Genomic DNA, 16,478 nt, shown 5'->3' with positions numbered 1-16,478 from the left:
CCCTCCCCTCCCCCACTCGCGATCCGGGCCGCTGCTGCTGGGCCGGACCCCCCGGGCTCAGCCCGGCCCCTCGCCGAGCCGCCGCCGCCGCCCCGTTTGCTGAGGAGGAGGCCCCCGGCCGGGGCGCCGGGCGCGGGGCATAAAACGGGCCAGAGCCGGCGCCTGGGGCACTAGAGCCGCGTACGGCCCGGGTCAGCGCCCGCCCGCCCGCGCTCCTCCCGGCCGCTCCTCCCGCCCCGCCCGGCCCGGCGCCGACTCCGCGGCCGCCCGACGAGCCCCTCGCCGCACCGCTCGGGCCCTGGCCCCGGCCCCCTCCGCCGCACCGCCCCCGGCCCGGCCCTCCTCGCGTCTCCCTCCTCCCTCTGTCGCTCCCTCCTCCCTCCCGCCTCCCCAGCTGTCCCGTTCGCGTCATGCCGAGCCTCCCGGCCCCGCCGGCCCCGCTGCTGCTCCTCGGGCTGCTGCTGCTCGGCTCCCGGCCGGCCCGCGGCGCCGGCCCCGAGCACCCCGCGCTGCCTATCCGGCCCGAGAAGGAGCCGCTGCCCGTTCGGGGAGCAGCAGGTAGGAGGGCGCCCCGGGGGAGGCGCGGGCGGGGAGTGCGGCTCGGGGCAAGTCTGCGCCCGCCCGGAGGGGGCGCAGGGCGCAGGTGGCTCGGCGCGGCGGGCGGCCCGGAGGGGTGCCCAGGGACCCGGGGCCCGGCCCGCAGCGCCCCGGGGCGGGCACACGGCAGGAGCGGGACAGCGGCCGCCAGCCAAGCCCGTCCCCGCAGGCTGCTCCTTCGGCGGGAAGGTCTATGCCTTGGACGAGACGTGGCACCCGGACCTGGGGGAGCCCTTCGGGGTGATGCGCTGCGTGCTGTGCGCCTGCGAGGCGGTGAGTGGACCCAATGGCTGTGGCCGGGGGCCCTGTGGGTCGGGGAGCGCTGAGGTCTTGGGACGTCGGATGGACCCGGAGCTGCTGAAGAGAAAGAAGCCAGTCTGCAGATATTTGGGATAATTTTTTTGGCGGAGGAGGCACGAGGAAGGATAGAGGAGAGGAAGCGCCCCCTTCAAGTCTCAGGTGTTGCCTATTATTGATCGTCCACTGTGTCAGGCTCTTAGCCAACTCCATTTCATCTCTCACTTAACTCCTAGTACAACCGCGTTAGACAGAGAGTATCATTGCTCCCGTTTTTCAGACGGGGACCGCGCAGCCCAGAGAGGTTAAGTAACTTGTCTAGAGTCACGCAGCTTGTAGGTAGCAAAGCACTCTTGACTCCGTGGGCCGACCTTGACCTTGTCCGATGCCTTCCCGGCTTGCCTTTGATTCTCAACAATTGATGTCTTGCCCTCACTCGGCTTTCCGTCTTCTCTGTGAGCAGCCTCAGTGGGGTCGCCGCGCAAGGGGCGCAGGCAGGGTCAGCTGCAAGAACATCAAGCCCGAGTGCCCAACCCTGGCGTGTGGGCAGCCGCGCCAGCTGCCTGGACACTGCTGCCAGACTTGCCCCCAGGGTAAGGCCGGCTCCGCGGAGAGGGGAGGGCAGCAGGGCCGAGATGCGTGGCTGGGCGGAATGGAACGGTCAACTGGCCCTCTCCTTGCCCACCCGAAACCCGTGTCCCCCACCCTCGGTGCAGAGCACAGCAGTTCGGAAAAGCAGCCGACGGGCCTGGCCTTCGAGTATCCACGCGACCCAGAGCACCGAAGCTACAGCGACCGTGGGGAGCCAGGAGCTGAGGATCGGGGGCGTGGAGACGGCCACACGGGTAGGCAGAGGCCGGGTAGGAACTGGGGTTGTGACAGGCGCCGGGCCGCAGCAGCGGGTGACGGAACTAGGGACATCTTCCTCCCCTCGCAGACTTCGTGGCGCTGCTGACAGGGCCAAGGTCGCAAGCGGTGGCGCGGGCTCGAGTGTCGCTGCAGCGCTCCAGTCTGCGGTTCTCCATCTCCTACCGGCGGTGAGAAAGAGGAAGGAGGGAGGAGGGGTCAGCCCGGGGCCAGGGAGGGAGAATTTGGAGAGGCTGGAGCAGCGCTTCTGGCCCAGGCTCAGAGCCGGTGCTCAAGGGATGCTCATTACCAGGCTGGACCGCCCTACCCGAATCCGCTTCTCTGACTCCACTGGCAGCATCCTGTTTGAACACCCTGCAGCGCCCACCCAAGATGGCCTGGTGAGATGATGCCATTTATGAGTACTTATCCCATCTGGGCACTATGCTGAGAGCATGCTCTACATTGCCTCCTTGGGTCCTCACAACAGCCCAGTGGGAGAGAGGCACTGACATTATGATGCCCATTTTACAGATGAGGGAACTGAGGCTCAGTAGCAGAATGTGATTTGTTCAAGATCATACAACTAGTTGGTGGAGGATCTGGGATTTGAACCCTGGCATCTGGTTCCAGGGCCCTTTCTTACACATCCTAGGAGAGCCTGGGGACAGCTTCCCGTATTCCTTTCTCACCAGACATGGGCCTCTCAGCAGGCATGTCCTGTATACCGAGAGGGCCTTCTTGTCTCTCTGCTCCAGGTCTGCGGGGTGTGGCGGGCAGTGCCTCGGTTGTCCCTGCGACTCCTTAGGGCAGAACAGCTGTATGTGGCACTTGTGACACCCACTAACCCTTCAGGGGAGGTCTGGGGACCTCTCATTCGGCACCGGGCCCTGGCTGCAGGTGAGGGGAGCCAATCACTCCTGGACATGAAGTTCAGAGTCTTCTTGGCCCCCCAGAAATGGAGTGGGCTGAGGGGGGCACTTTCTGATGGGCTCTCGTGGTCCTTTTTTCCCCAGAGACCTTCAGTGCCATCCTGACCCTGGAAGGGCCCCCACAGCCAGGCATAGGGGGCATCGCCTTACTCACTCTCAGTGACACAGAGGACTCCTTGCACTTTCTGCTGCTCTTCCGTGGGCTCCTGGAGTCCAGGAGTGGGGGTAAGCGGGATGGGGGCAGACACGTGAAGAGGGTAGGGAGAGCACCCATCTTTCAGAGGTTCCATGTGTGTGGCTATTGCAGGACCAGCCCAGGTTCCCCTGTGGCTCCGGATTCTACACCAGGGGAAGCTACTGCGAGAGCTCCAAGCCAATGCCTCAGCCCAGGTGAGTGAGGGTCTGGCTCTAACTGCCGCCTGCTCTAGCCTCTTGCTGTGCCCACCGCACCCTCCTCTGCCCCCAGGAACCGGGCTTTGCTGAAGTGCTGCCCAACCTGACAGCCCAGGAGATGGACTGGCTGGTGCTGGGGGAGCTGCAGATGGCCCTGGAGAGGGCAAGTGGGCCAGGGCTACGCATCAGTGGACACATTGCAGCCAGGCAGAGCTGCGATGGTGAGGCAGGGTGAAGCCGGGCACCCCAGGCACACACAGTGAGAGGCACAGCAAAGTGCCAGAGGAGGGGCCAGGGTGGGTACAGGAGGGATCCTGGGGGCTGGGGTGTGAATGGCCGTGGGGCAAGCCTGCGTCCACCTGTCCCTCCCCTTTGCAGTCCTGCAAAGTGTCCTTTGCGGGGCGGATGCCCTGATCCCAGTTCAGACGGGTGCAGCGGGCTCAGCCAGCCTTACACTGCTAGGAAACGGCTCCCTGATCTACCAAGTAAGAGTCAGGGGTGGGGCAGGGGCGGTGCAGGAGGTGAGAAGGCAGCAGGGCAGGGCGGGGCTTTAGACTACAAAGGTTCAGGGCCCAGCCCTTCTCTGCTACTCTCATTTGCCCTCCCCACTCCTGCCCTCCAGGTACAGGTGGTAGGTACAGGCAGTGAGGTGGTGGCCATGACGCTGGAGACCAAGCCTCAGCGGAGGAACCAGCACACTGTCCTCTGCCACATGGTTGGACTCCAGCCGGGAGGACACAGGGTGAGTGCTTCAGGAAGACCAGGGCCGCAGGGCCCAGGCAGCAGAGTTGACAGTGTTAGGGGGCCGTGGGAAGCCTGTTGGATGAACAGGGATGTTTGGCATTATTCACTCACTTGCCGTCTCTCTCACTGATGCATTGATTCACTGGACTCATTTTTTAGTGAGCCTTGGGCTAAGGACTGCAGTACAAAGAAAATCAGATGTGGCTCTTGTCTTCAGGAAGCTTGTATCCAGTGGAAGGAGTTACATAGGGAGGCCAGTGCAGCAGATCATATAATATTAAACATAATAGCAATGACTGCCATTTATTATTGATCCTTTCTAGATGCCACAAACTGCACTGGTTGCCTTGCTTACATTATTTTTGGCCCTCACATTACTCATCTAACAGATGATGAAGAGAAGGATCAGAGAGCTTAAATAATTCCTCAAGATGGGTTGCATAGGTAGGAAGTAGCAGAGAAAGGTCTTGAACCTGGGCCTGCCGGTTCTTAGCCAGTGTTACTGGTGCATGGCAGTGTGTATGGGTTTAGTAGGGATGCACAGCAGCATGGAAAGGGTTCAGAATCTTGGGCTTGTGTGAAAGCTGAGGAGGGTTCATCCGGGGCCTGGCAGGCTGCAGTTTGGGCTCACTCTTCCCTGCCCTCTCAGGCCGTGGGTATCTGCCCTGGGCTGGGTGCCCGGGGGGCTCATATGCTGCTGCAGAATGAGCTGTTCCTGAACGTGGGCACCAAGGACTTCCCAGATGGAGAGCTGCGGGGCCACGTGGCCGCCCTGCCCTACAGTGGGCACAGCGCCCGCCATGACAGTGAGTGCTCCAGGGGTCTGCCCCCACCTTTGGTGTCCTCTAATTCAAGCATGTGAGGGATGGTGCGAGAGGGCCAGAGCCTGGCACTTCTTTCTCTGCACCTGAGCTCCAGTTGGCATCTGGAGAAGGTGAGGATGTTCAGGGTGGCCCTGCCGGGAGATGGTCCCTCTCACCACAATGCAGGCCTCTCCCTTGCTGCTTCCCCAGCCCTGGGCCTGTGGACAGTGCCTGCTAGTTTGTGGAGTCTGTGCCGAGGGAGATGGGAAATGCTAGGGTTAAGTCGCTGCTCTCAGCCATCTTCTCATCAGTCATCTCTCCTCTGTCTGGATCCAGCACTGCCTGTGCCCCTGGCAGGAGCCCTGGTGTTGCCCCCGGTGCAGAGCCAGGCAGCAGGGCACGCCTGGCTCTCCCTGGACACCCACTGTCACCTGCACTATGAAGTGCTGCTGGCAGGGCTTGGTGGCTCAGAGCAGGGCACCATCACTGCCCACCTCCTCGGGCCTCCTGGAATGCCGGGGCCCCGGCGGCTGCTGAAGGGATTCTACGGCCCGGAGGTGAGGAGGTGTTGGTGCGAGGCAGTTTGGAAAATAGCTGCTTTTTAGCATGAAAGGCTCTGTGGGCCTGGGCAGGGGAAACAGAGAGCAGGCAAGCCTCAGGAGTCAGACAGACCTGGGTACGAATCTGGTTCAGCCTTTTAGTATCCTTTTATCCACCTGTGTCCTACTCTGCTGGGATCTCGTGGGTAGTTTGTAATGTCCTGGACCTCCAAGGGGTGGGTGGGATGGACCAAGCCCCCGACATGGGCTGGGTTGCTGTAGACCTGGGGCTTCTGAGCTCTGCACCATTGTTGATGGGCTTGCTTCTCTGGAGACCTTACTTAACTTCCCTGGGTCTCAGTTTCCTTACCTGAGAAACTGGGAATGGCAGGCTTAGTCCGAGAGTGCCTTGTTCTGTCCCCTCTTCTGTCTGCTGCCAGGCCCAGGGTGTCGTGAAGGACCTGGAGCCCGAGCTGCTGCGGCACCTGGCTCAGGGCTCTGCCTCCCTGCTGATCACCACCAAGGGGAGCCCCCAAGGGGAGCTGCGAGGGCAGGTAGGGAGGCAGTGCGGGCCTGTTGGGATGGGTCAGATTTGGGTGAGTACTGTGGTGCTCTTTGTTAGCCACTTGCCCTCTCCGAACCCTGGGGGCGGTAGAATTGCACACACTCCCTAGCTCGCTGAGAGGATGAAGCCAGACTAGGTACTTAATGAGGCAAGAAGCTGACCACCTGTCCTTGATGGCTGGGATGAGTGCTGTGGCTAAGAGCATCCTTCTGGGGCACAGTGGGTGCTCTGGGTGTCTTGGCTGCCACTGGTGGAGATGCAAGAGGGAGCCTGGGTGCTGCCTCAACCTGCCTCTCCTCTCAGGTGCACATTGCCAACCAATGTGAGGTGGGCGGCCTGCGGCTGGCGGCAGCAGGGGACAAAGAAGTGCAGGTGCCTGGGGCTCTGGAGGCGGTGGCGGCCATGGTGGCCGCACTGCCCGCTGTGCCGGGCCCAGACACCTCAGCGCCAGCCAGACCAGGTGGCCCCGGTCGGCTCCGAGACCCCAACACCTGCTTCTTCGAGGGGCAGCAGCGCCCCCACGGGGCTCGCTGGGCTCCTAACTATGACCCGCTCTGCTCACTCTGCACCTGCCAGGTAGGAGGCCCCGGAAGGGTGCACTGGGGCCTGGGTTCTGGAGCCCCGGAACCAACCCTCAATCTCTCCCTGCAGAGACGCACGGTGATTTGTGACCCCGTGGTGTGCCCGCCGCCCAGCTGTCCAAGCCCAGTGCAGGCGCCGGACCAGTGCTGCCTTGTGTGCCCGGGTGAGTGCCCTGCAGGAGTGGAGAGGTCATGGAGGGTCCACCATGGGGGGCGGTGAGGCCTCTGGGGAGGGAAGCAAGAAGGGGGCCAATCCTCTGCCTTCATTATTTCTTTGGATCCACAGAGAAACAAGATGTCAAAGACCTCCCGGGGCTGCCAAGGAACAGGGACCCTGGCGAGGGTGAGCTGGAAGTGTGTGAATACAGGGGTGGGGAGTCAAGCGGAGCTGCTGGGTAGGATGGGGGGGGAGTGGGAGGGGGAGTGTATTTACTGGGATGGAGGTGGTTGAGGGGCACAGGTCACAACTGACACCTGAGAGGCTTCATTAAAGGCCTTGGCCCACAAGTGGGCCCTGGGGCTAGACCACTGTGGAGTTGGCCTGAAGCTCCAGCCTGGGTTGTGGACCTAGGTAATGAACTCAGCACTAATGGCGCTGGGCACTGTCTCCCACCAGGCTGCTATTTTGATGGTGACCGGAGCTGGCGGGCAGCAGGCACCCGGTGGCACCCTGTCGTGCCCCCATTTGGCTTAATTAAGTGTGCTGTCTGCACCTGCAAGGTATGGCAGCCCAGCTTTCTCTGATGCTGGAACCCCTAAGATCTTCAGAGTGGGAGAGGGGGCTTCTGGGAGAGGAAAGCCCAGTCTTGGTGGTCAAAATAATAGGAGAAGTCCTTTGCACAATCTTTTCAGAGGGTGGCCACACCATGGGACTTGGGCTTCCCTGGTGGCTCAGATGGTAAAGAATCTGCCTGCAATGCAGGAGATCTGAGTTGATCCCTGGGTCAGGGAGATCCCCTGGAGAAGGGAATGGTAGCCCACTCCAGTATTCTTTCCTGGAAAATCCCATGGACAGAGGATCCTGGCAGGCTACAGTCCATGGGGTCGCAAAGAGTTGGACACGACTGAGCAACTAAGCATAGATAGCACACACACCACATGACTTGCAGGACCCCAGACGGAATGTGGACCCATGGCAGGAAAGTGCTGAGTCCTAACCACCAGGCCACAGGGAACTCTCAGTCCCTGGGCTTTGAGAGTTGGCTTCCTGTAGGAAAAGGGCAAGGGCTGATTTGGGTGAATTCTGGCTCTCCCAGCTGACTAGCTCCATGTAACCCTGGGCACTTTCTGTATGTCCCTGAGTCTCACTTTGCTCGCCCAGAAGCAGAGATGGTTCCACCTACCTTGCAGGGCTCCAGTGAAGATTTGAGTTCAGGTATATAAAGCCCCAGGCTTCCCAGATGGCACTAGGAGTAAAGAACCCGCCTGCCAGTGCAGGAGATACAAGAGATGCAGATTTGATCTCTGGGTGGGGAAGATCCCTTGGAGCAGGAAATGGCAACCTACTTCAGTATTCTTGCCTGGAAAATCCCATGGACAGAGGAACCTGGAGGGCTACAGTCCATAGGGTTCCAAAGAGTCAGACATGACTAAAGCGAATTGGCACGCATGTAAAACCGCAGTCCAAGCCCTCTGGGCTTCCCTGGTAGCTCAGCTGGTAAAGAATCTGCCTGCAGTGCAGGAGACGCTGGTTCGATTCCTGGGTTGGGAAGATACCCTGGAGAAGGGACAGGCTACGCATTCCAGTATTCCTGGGTCTCCCTTGTGGCTCAGCTCGTAAAGAATCCACCTACAATGAGGGAGACCTGGGTTCAATCCCTGGGTTGGGAAGATCCTCTGGAGAAGGGAAAGGCTACCCACTCCAGTATTCTGGTCAGGAGAATTTCATGGACTGTATAGTCCATGGGGTCACAAAGAGTTGGACACGACCGAACAACTTTCACTACAAGACCTCTGAGTGAAAAAGGTCACACGTCTGAGGTATACGAAAAGGAAAGGAGGAGGCAGAAGGCTTGCATGTTCTGCTTTTCTCCTGACACCCTTCACTCCATGGATCCCTGCAGGGGGGCACCGGGGAGGTGCACTGTGAGAAGGTGCAGTGTCCCCGGCTGGCCTGTGCCCAGCCCGTCCGTGCCAACCCCACTGACTGCTGCAAGCAGTGTCCAGGTAAGGGGGACAGGGGCACCGGGGCCTCTAGGGGCAGATGAGGCTCTTCATGCCTTGTCCTGGGTGGGGCGGATGCGTGGCGAGGGGATTCCTTTTGAAGGTGGAGGAAAGGGATGTCTTAGCTAATTCAGCATTTACCCAGCACTGCTCTCTGCCTAGCCTGAAGTTAGGGATCTACATGCAGCAGAAGAATGTGCATGTGTTAGTGGGCTGTGATGGGATCCAGTTCCTGTCCTACCCACCCATCCATCCACCCACCCATGCACCCACCCCCCCACCCATCCACCCATCCATCCATACAAATTTATTACCTACTAAGTGCCAGAAACTGCTAGGTGACAAATATGGCCTGGATGGCCCTCACAGAGCTCACATCTACTGATCTATTTCTCCTTACCTCCTCTCCCTGCCAACAGTGGGGTCAGGGGCCCACCCCCAACTGGGGGACCCCATGCAGGCTGATGGGCCCCGAGGCTGCCGTTTTGCAGGGCAGTGGTTCCCAGAGAGCCAGAGCTGGCACCCTTCAGTGCCCCCCTTTGGGGAGATGAGCTGTATTACCTGCAGATGTGGGGTGAGTGGGGGCTTGTGTGAGGTAGGCGTTGGGGACCTGGCCTGGGGGAGCGGAACTTCCCAGGGAGGGTAGGCTCCTGGGGGGCGGGCTTCCCCTAGGAGGCTGAAGGTCACTGTGCCCCGGCACCTCTGGGGACCCTCAGGATCTGGTCTGTCCTGCACCAGGCAGGGGTGCCCCACTGTGAGCGGGATGACTGTTCACCGCCACTGTCCTGCGGCCCAGGGAAGGAGAGCCGCTGCTGCTCCCACTGCACGCCCCGGCGGCGGCGTAAGTGCGGGGTCCGGGAAGCCTGGGGAGGGGAGGGAGCACCGGCCATGTGCCAGGCGCAGTGCCCTCTGCTGCACAAGTGTGGTCCTGTCCCCTCCCACAGCAACCTTGTAGGCTTCGTCTCCATTGCCTTTTCTTCACCAAGGAATTTGCTGACCCTCAAAGGGATCAGACAACTAGGCTAAAGTCACACAGCTGGTGTGTGCTGACTTGCTTCAAGAATTCTGACCTTTCTGAGATCAGAACAGGGAAGCTCCACTGTGTCCTCTGTGTCCCCCCACCCCCTTGTTCCTCTTCCAAACTTCACTCCCTCCTGTCTCCCAGCAGCCCCAGAGACCAGGACAGTCCCAGAGCTTGGGAAAGAAGATGAAGGCTCCTAGGGAGCAGCCAGAAGGCCGTATGACCAAGAGGATGGGGCCTGGGCCGAGGGAAGGAGGGGCACTGAGGACCTCGTATTCTCCTGCGGGAAACCCAGTGCCTTTGGCCCCTCTCTTCTGCCTCTTCCCCCTCCCCCACTACCTCTGGGAACCACAAGTGCACACGGGGGAGGGGCAGCCAGGGCAGACCAAGGCCATGTCTGTTCCAACTCTGGCCTTGTCACCCTCCGGCCCCTGCCTTGGAAGCCCAACCCCTTTCCTTCTGTACATACTGTCACTGGCTTGTTGGGATTTTTAATTTATCCTCACTCAGCACCAAGGGTCCCCGCCCCCTCCACACTTCACTCCTGCTGCCCCTGAGCTGAGCAGAGTCATTATTGGAGATTTTTGTATTTATTAAAACTTTTTTTTCCAGTCTTTGAGCTAATGGTTGTTTCTTTGTGACCAGGGGCCTAAGTGGGCCCCAGTGGAGAATGGTCTGAGGGGCGGTGGGGAGAGAGAGGGGCACTGGCTCCATGGGCTTCGCTCTACCTTTGGGGAGCAGGAAAAGACACAATAGCCGGTGTAGGATTAGATCCTGCAGAGGGGCCTAGGCTGTCTTTGAGATGGAATAGAGCTTCAAGAATCAGGCCACTGGGAGCGGTGTTTGGACACTAGTTTCTGCTGACCTGCCCAGGCCAGCATTTTTGCAAGTAGTTTAGTGTCTCAGCCCTGGAGGAGGACATGGCAGCCCATTCCAGTATTTTGCCTGGAGCATCCCATGGACAGAGGAGTCTGGCAGCTACAGTTCCTGGGTTCACAAAGAGTCAGATACGACTGAAGCAACTTAGCATGCACGCACGCATAGTGTCTCAAAATAGGTGCTGGCAGGATTTACAGTTGTTACCCTGGGGTCAGTCAGGCCTTCTACTTTGCAGCAAGTTTGACTGAGCCTCTGAGCTTCTCCAGCAGAAAAAGACAGAAGGTAATACACAGGGACCCTAACCAGAGGAAAAACTGGGGTGGTTCTGATACACCTGGTTTTTGAAGAGAAAACTCTTTCACATACAATCCTCCTCTTTGAGAATCACCTTTCTGCGTTCTCTAGTGACTCCCCTGGGCTATCTTTTAGCAACAGATTTTGGATCTGTCAGAGGAAGGATAGCCACTCAGAGCCATCACTTGATGGCGCTGCTGCCAGCCAACAGTGCATTTTGGGCCAAGTCAATGTCTGTGGAAAATTCTGAAAGAGATGGGAATACCAGACCACCTGACCAGCCTCCTGAGAAATCTGTGTGCAGGTCAAGCAGCAACAGTTAGAACCGGACATGGAACAACAGACTGGTTCCAAATCAGAAAAGAAGTACGTCAAGGCTGTATACTGTCACCCTGCTTATTTAACTTCTACGCAGAGCACATCATGAGAAACACCGGGCTGGATGAAGCACAAGCTGGAATCAAGATTGCTGGGAGACATATCAATATTCTCAGATATGCAGATGATACGACCCTTATGGCAGAAACCAAAGAACTAAAGAGCCTGTTGATGAAAGTGAGAGAGGACAGTGAAAAAGTTGGCTTAAAACTCAACATTCAGAAAACTAAAATCATGGCATCTGATCCCATCACTTCATGGCAAATAGATGGGGAAACAATGGAAACAGTAAGAGACTATCCTTTTGGGCTTCAAAATCACTGCAGATGGTGACTGAAGCCATGAAATTAAAAGACACTTGCTCCTTGGAAGAAAATCTAGACAGTGTATTAAAAAGCAGAGACATTACTTTGCCAACAAAGGTCCATCTAGTCAAGGCTCTGGTTTTTCCAGTAGTCATGTATGGATGTGAGAGTTGGACTATAAAGAAAGCTGAGTGCCAAAGAATTGATGCTTTTGAACTGTGGTGTTGGAGAAGACTCTTGAGAGTCTCTTGGACAGCAAGGAGATCCAACCAGTCCATCCTAAAGGAAATTAGTCCTGAATATTCATTGGAAGGACTGATGCTGAAGCAGAAGCTCTAATACTTTGGCCACCTGATGTGAGATGTTTGACCCTGATGTTGGGAACGATTGAAGGGGGGAGGAGAAGGGGATGACAGAGGATGAGATGGCTGGATGGCATCACCGACTCAATGGACATGGGTTTGAGTAAACTCCGGGAGTTGGTGATGGACAGGGAGGCCTGACGTGCTGCAGTCCATAGGGTCACAAAGCGTTAGACACAACTGAGTGACTGAACTGAATGTCTGTGTAGGTATTTGAATAATGTTTAACTACAGACTACAGAGGGTGCCTCCTCAGGACGGGGGAGAAGTGAGGGACGGAGAGGCAGCCTGGGAGTATGGAGTCTGGGTTCTACCACTCTAATGCATGTCAGCTGCTCAACGTGTAGGATAGCCTGCATTCTAAACAAGAGTTGGTTGCTTTCAAAAAAGTTTCTGGATTATTTCATTGCATTTCACTCTTAGTCTTTTATGAAATAATGGGAACTGGAAAAACAAAGTGTGACACTTCTGACCCAACAAAGTGGCTTCATAAAGTGACACAATTGGGATAAGGAGAGAGTGTGCTGGAGTGGGCACATTTTAGCTCACCAGATTTTAGGAAGTCAAAGAGGATGAGCGAAGGGAAAAAAAAACACAGAGCACAGTCTGGAATACTGGAGATATATTGTTGTAGAGGACAAAAGGGGAAAAACTCATAGGGATCCTGAAGTGATCATGGTGCCCTGAGAATGGAGCTGCCCCATATTTGTTTGGCTTTGCTACATGATCTCAAGAACAAAGGGAGCTGCCAGAGTGATTTCTGCTCATCATCGTAAATCACTGTGAATGTGGTAATATACAAATGTATGAGAAAGAAAGAAAAATTCACCTGTTAGAAAGAATTCCAACCCCTAGATAACCGCTATTAAGAAATCATTGAGTATTTTTCTAGGTTTCTGTTTGCCTGGCCAGAGCCCCACTTGGGGTCCTGGCCCTGTAGTACCTTTGTTCCTACTTGTGGAGTGGCTGAAATGCTTTCCTTGACCCACTGAGGGTATTTGTATGATCAGCTCAGAGGCTGGAGCACATATAAATCTGCACAAATAAGCAAGGCAGGAGACTGCATTTCAGGGAAATCTGATCCTCTGCATTTAAAGTGACAGAGGAGGCAAAATCCCAGACATTTTGAAAAAATGGTGAAAAAATCCTCTCCAAGTCAGGGCACTTGGTGAGTTGACATTCAGTGATTTGATTTCCAGGGCATGACCGGAGCCCAGAAGTGGGGTTCCAGCTCCTCAGCTGATGGGTGTTGGGCAGGCCTTGAGCTGTCTCATCCTCTGGGGGCAGCAGACGGCTGGTGGGGCTGTCTCCAGTACCCCAGCTGCCCCTGGGAGGAGTCCCTCACCTCTCTTCTTGTCCACCTGCCTTGACTGGGCTGGATCCTGGGCTAAGATGCAGCCTCTTTGCGAGAGGCCAGGCCTTTTCCCTTTTCTTCTGGAGTCTCTCGTGCCTAGTTAAGCCCCCGATCCTACTGTGGGGACAGAGACTCCTTACTTTCCATTACCCTCCATTTATGCAGGGGGACAGGAGTGCAGGCAAATGGAGGTAGCAGGGGCCAGTGGGAGGAGAGTTGTGACAAGGATCCCACTGAGTTCTTCTCCACGCAGTGGGCAGTGAGGCTGCCGACTGGGTACTGGGGTGACAGCTCTGCCACGGAGCTGGTGGGCTTCATGGACCTGCCTGTTGTTGCTGGCACTCTTCCTCGTGGCCGTGGTGCTTAACATGGAGTGCTGGGGTCCTGACCAGCCCCCACTCTGAAGGGAGATGAGGGAAGACAAGAGGAAAGCAGAGGCAAGCTTGTGTCTTCTTAAGGTGATTTTTGGGAGCATTGGCGTTTGTGTATTGCACACACACACACACACACTACTGAACTGTGGTCTGTGAGAGACTGGAGTATCCACACTGCATCTGTTATTTACACTCGTGTTTGTTACAATGTGAAGTTTTCCGTTTCCTTTATTTCTGTCTCATTCTCCCTTACAGGAATCTAAAAAACAAAGCCAATGAACTTGTTCTTTCTTTATTCTGTAATGACTTATTTATTTCATTTTAGTTTTGGCTGAGCGGGGTCTTTGTTGCTGCGATCAGGCTTTCTCTAGTCGCGAAGAGCCAGGGCTACTCTTCAGCTGTGGTTGCGGGCTTCTCACTGTGATGGCCTCTCTTGTTGTGGAGCGCAGGCTGTAGACCAGTGAGCTTCAGTGGTTGCAGCACTCGAGCTCAGCAGGTGTTGGCTCATGGGCCCCAGAGCGTGCAGGCTTCAGTCGTTGAAGCTCATGGGCTTAGCTGCTCTGTGGCACGTAGAATCTTCCCAGACCAGGGAGCAAACCCGTGTCCCCTACATTGGCAGGCGGATTCTTATCCACTGCACCACTATACTAGGGAAGTCCTGAACTTGTTTTTTAAAACTCAAAGCTTCTGTAGTCCTTTCTGCCTTCTAAGTGAGTAGCAGCGGAGTCGTATTCTTTATACTGGTTGGCAGGGAGAGTTGGGGTGGCAGATAAAAGCAGCAAGACAAGAGGCTACAGAGGAAGAAGGCCAGAGAAGCATTCCGTGGAGACACAGCAGAGGACCTTTTACTATATACTATTTATCTCACAAGTAATCAATTTTATCACGAGCAGTGAAAGTGAAAGTGTGAGTCATTCAGTTGTGTCCGACTCTTTGTGACCCCATGGACTGGAGCCCACCAGGCTCCTTGGTCCATGAAATTCTCCAGGCTAGAATCCTGGAATGGGTAGGCATTCCCTTCTCCAGAGGATCTTTCTAACCCAGGGATCGAACCCCAGTCTCCTGCATTGCAGGCAGATTTTTTACCTTCTGAGCCACCAGGGATAGCTATTAATTGCATGCAAAAGACACAAGATAATTCCTAGGGAATAGTTTCTTTCTTCCATCTCTATCTCCTTGGCCAACCAAGTCTCCTCTCCAGAGACCCCCTATTACCTATTTCTCACATATAAGAAAATCTTTTAAGAACAGGATTGTCCAAGTTTAAGTCGTTTGCATGGCTATATAGATCAAACTTTTCAAACTTTGATCTGCATATATCTTATCTGGGAAGCTTGTTTAACTGCAGCCTCTGATTCAGAAGGTCTAGGGTCGGCCTGAGAGTTTGCATTGCTGACAGGCTCCTGGTGACATGATGTTGTGGGCCCAGAAACACAGGGTGAGTAGCAATCATTCCACATTTTCAGCTAATGTGCCATGCCACTCTAAGTTTATTCACTCAACTAATATTTACTGAGCATTTTTTTTCGGTGCCAGGCATTTTTTTGGTTACAGGGGCTCAGCAGTGACTTAAACTGACTGAAAGTCCTGCCTGTGTAGAGTTTATAACCTAGTGGAGGAGGACAGACAATACACACAATGAGTATACAGTGTGCCAGAAAAAGATGGGGCTATGGAAAAAATAGAGCAGGAACAGGGAACTAGAGGTTCTCGGGAAGGAGGATCTGAGTGTAGTTTTAATGAGGACGCCCACAGAATGCTTTGGTGGGGAGACATTTGAATAGACTTGAAGGAGGGGTGGGAATGAACCATAGATAATGATTTTAAAAAATTGTGAGTGGGCTTAAGTTCCATATCAGGAGAGAAGGAAAGAGACTTGCCATAATCTGAGATACATGTGAAATCAATACATCAGTAGATAAGTAAACTCAAGAGAGCAGATTCTGAGAAAAAGAGCCCCTTGGTATATTAGGAAGAGAAGTGGATCTCCATAAGAACAGAGGATGAGGTCTTGATTGAATTGTATGAAATCTCCTCTTCTAACAGTTGAATTATATACTACATAAAGACAAAGGATGACTAGGGAAAGAGTTAAAGAAATATCTATTGCCCCGTACAATTAGGCCATATGCCTTACTGCGTCAGTTTTGCCTGTAAGGTTTGCTTACAAGATACAACCCATCCAGGCATTTCTGAGTCTGGAAAATGAAGAAGGAAAGAAGTGCTACTCACAACCGGGAAGGAACCTTACGGCAAAATCTCTACCAAGGAAGAGGTTGCAGTTTAAGTACATACTTTGTGGTTGGAAACATTAGAGGCCAAAATGCCACATGAAACGAAGAAGTTTTCAGGTTGGCAGCCAAGGAAGGCTGTAGTTTGAAATCTCACTAAATGCCACCTAAAGAAGCACCATGCAAGAGAACTCTGAGGAAAGGAGTTAAAGAGAAAGAAAGGGAGCAGAGGGAAGATGGTGGGAGTAGTACCTGGTCGACTCATCCTGGAAGGGTGGGTTCCAGAGACTGGAGGACCAAAGATGCCTCATTCTTCCCAAGCAGCTGGAATCAGACCAGCTTCAGCTTGTCTTCCAGAGGAGTGGGAAGCCTGCCTTTTGGGGGGGTGGTTGGTGGGGAGGCCTGGCACCTCTCCTTCTGACCACCCCACTAGGTCCCAGGAGGTCTAAATCCCATTTACTTCCAGGGCTCACCCCCTCCCCCAAGACAAACATAACTGCACCTGCTGGCTGATGCCTGAAATTCCTTTAGCAGATGTTTTCCCTTCCACAACTGGAAGACGGGAGTTTTAAAATGCAAATGACTGGTTAAGATATTAGGTCACCTGCTAAAGCAGAACAACCAGTCAACAAGTAACCAGTAAATGGTTAGTGTCATATCCTGCTACTTTTTGACAAGGAAAAAGTTAGAAAAAAGGTAGCCTGAAAGGGAGGAGGTAAGGAAATAGGGATTTTTGCAGCCCAGCCTGCAGGCAGAGACGTTGACAAGGGCTGGGCTATTTACCTTCAATAGCTCCAGGGAGGAATAGTCGCTGTGTGGA

The 16,478-nt window shown here is 55.2% G+C and overlaps 1 protein-coding gene across 4 annotated transcripts; it reads left to right on the top strand.

Moving 5' to 3' along the window:
• Window positions 1-147: 147 nt before the first annotated feature.
• Window positions 148-10,100, top strand: CHRD (chordin). 4 transcript variants are annotated; one of them, XM_069579513.1, is made up of 23 exons: window positions 148-558; window positions 767-870; window positions 1,358-1,487; window positions 1,611-1,739; window positions 1,832-1,931; window positions 2,054-2,141; window positions 2,499-2,640; window positions 2,757-2,897; window positions 2,980-3,062; window positions 3,139-3,286; window positions 3,444-3,550; window positions 3,688-3,807; window positions 4,459-4,615; window positions 4,949-5,169; window positions 5,592-5,705; window positions 6,020-6,292; window positions 6,368-6,461; window positions 6,584-6,640; window positions 6,914-7,017; window positions 8,361-8,463; window positions 8,880-9,034; window positions 9,199-9,301; window positions 9,626-10,100. In XM_069579513.1, the coding sequence occupies exons 1-23, from the start codon at window positions 411-413 to the stop codon at window positions 9,679-9,681; spliced, it is 2,877 nt and encodes a 958-aa protein (XP_069435614.1). In that variant the 5' UTR covers window positions 148-410; the 3' UTR covers window positions 9,682-10,100. The 4 variants fall into 4 exon arrangements, 2 of the variants coding, with proteins under 2 accessions (XP_069435614.1, XP_069435613.1); XM_069579512.1 differs by having other exon boundaries at window positions 164-558; window positions 9,629-10,100; XR_011254860.1 differs by having other exon boundaries at window positions 174-558; window positions 9,177-9,301; window positions 9,629-10,100.
• Window positions 10,101-16,478: the final 6,378 nt, after the last annotated feature.

The sequence above is a fragment of the Ovis canadensis genome, chromosome 1 (genome assembly GCF_042477335.2).
Source record: "Ovis canadensis isolate MfBH-ARS-UI-01 breed Bighorn chromosome 1, ARS-UI_OviCan_v2, whole genome shotgun sequence".
Taxonomy (NCBI): Eukaryota; Metazoa; Chordata; class Mammalia; order Artiodactyla; family Bovidae; genus Ovis; species Ovis canadensis.
Note: the sequence above shows the minus strand (reverse complement) of the source record. Positions and strands in the feature narration are given on the sequence as shown.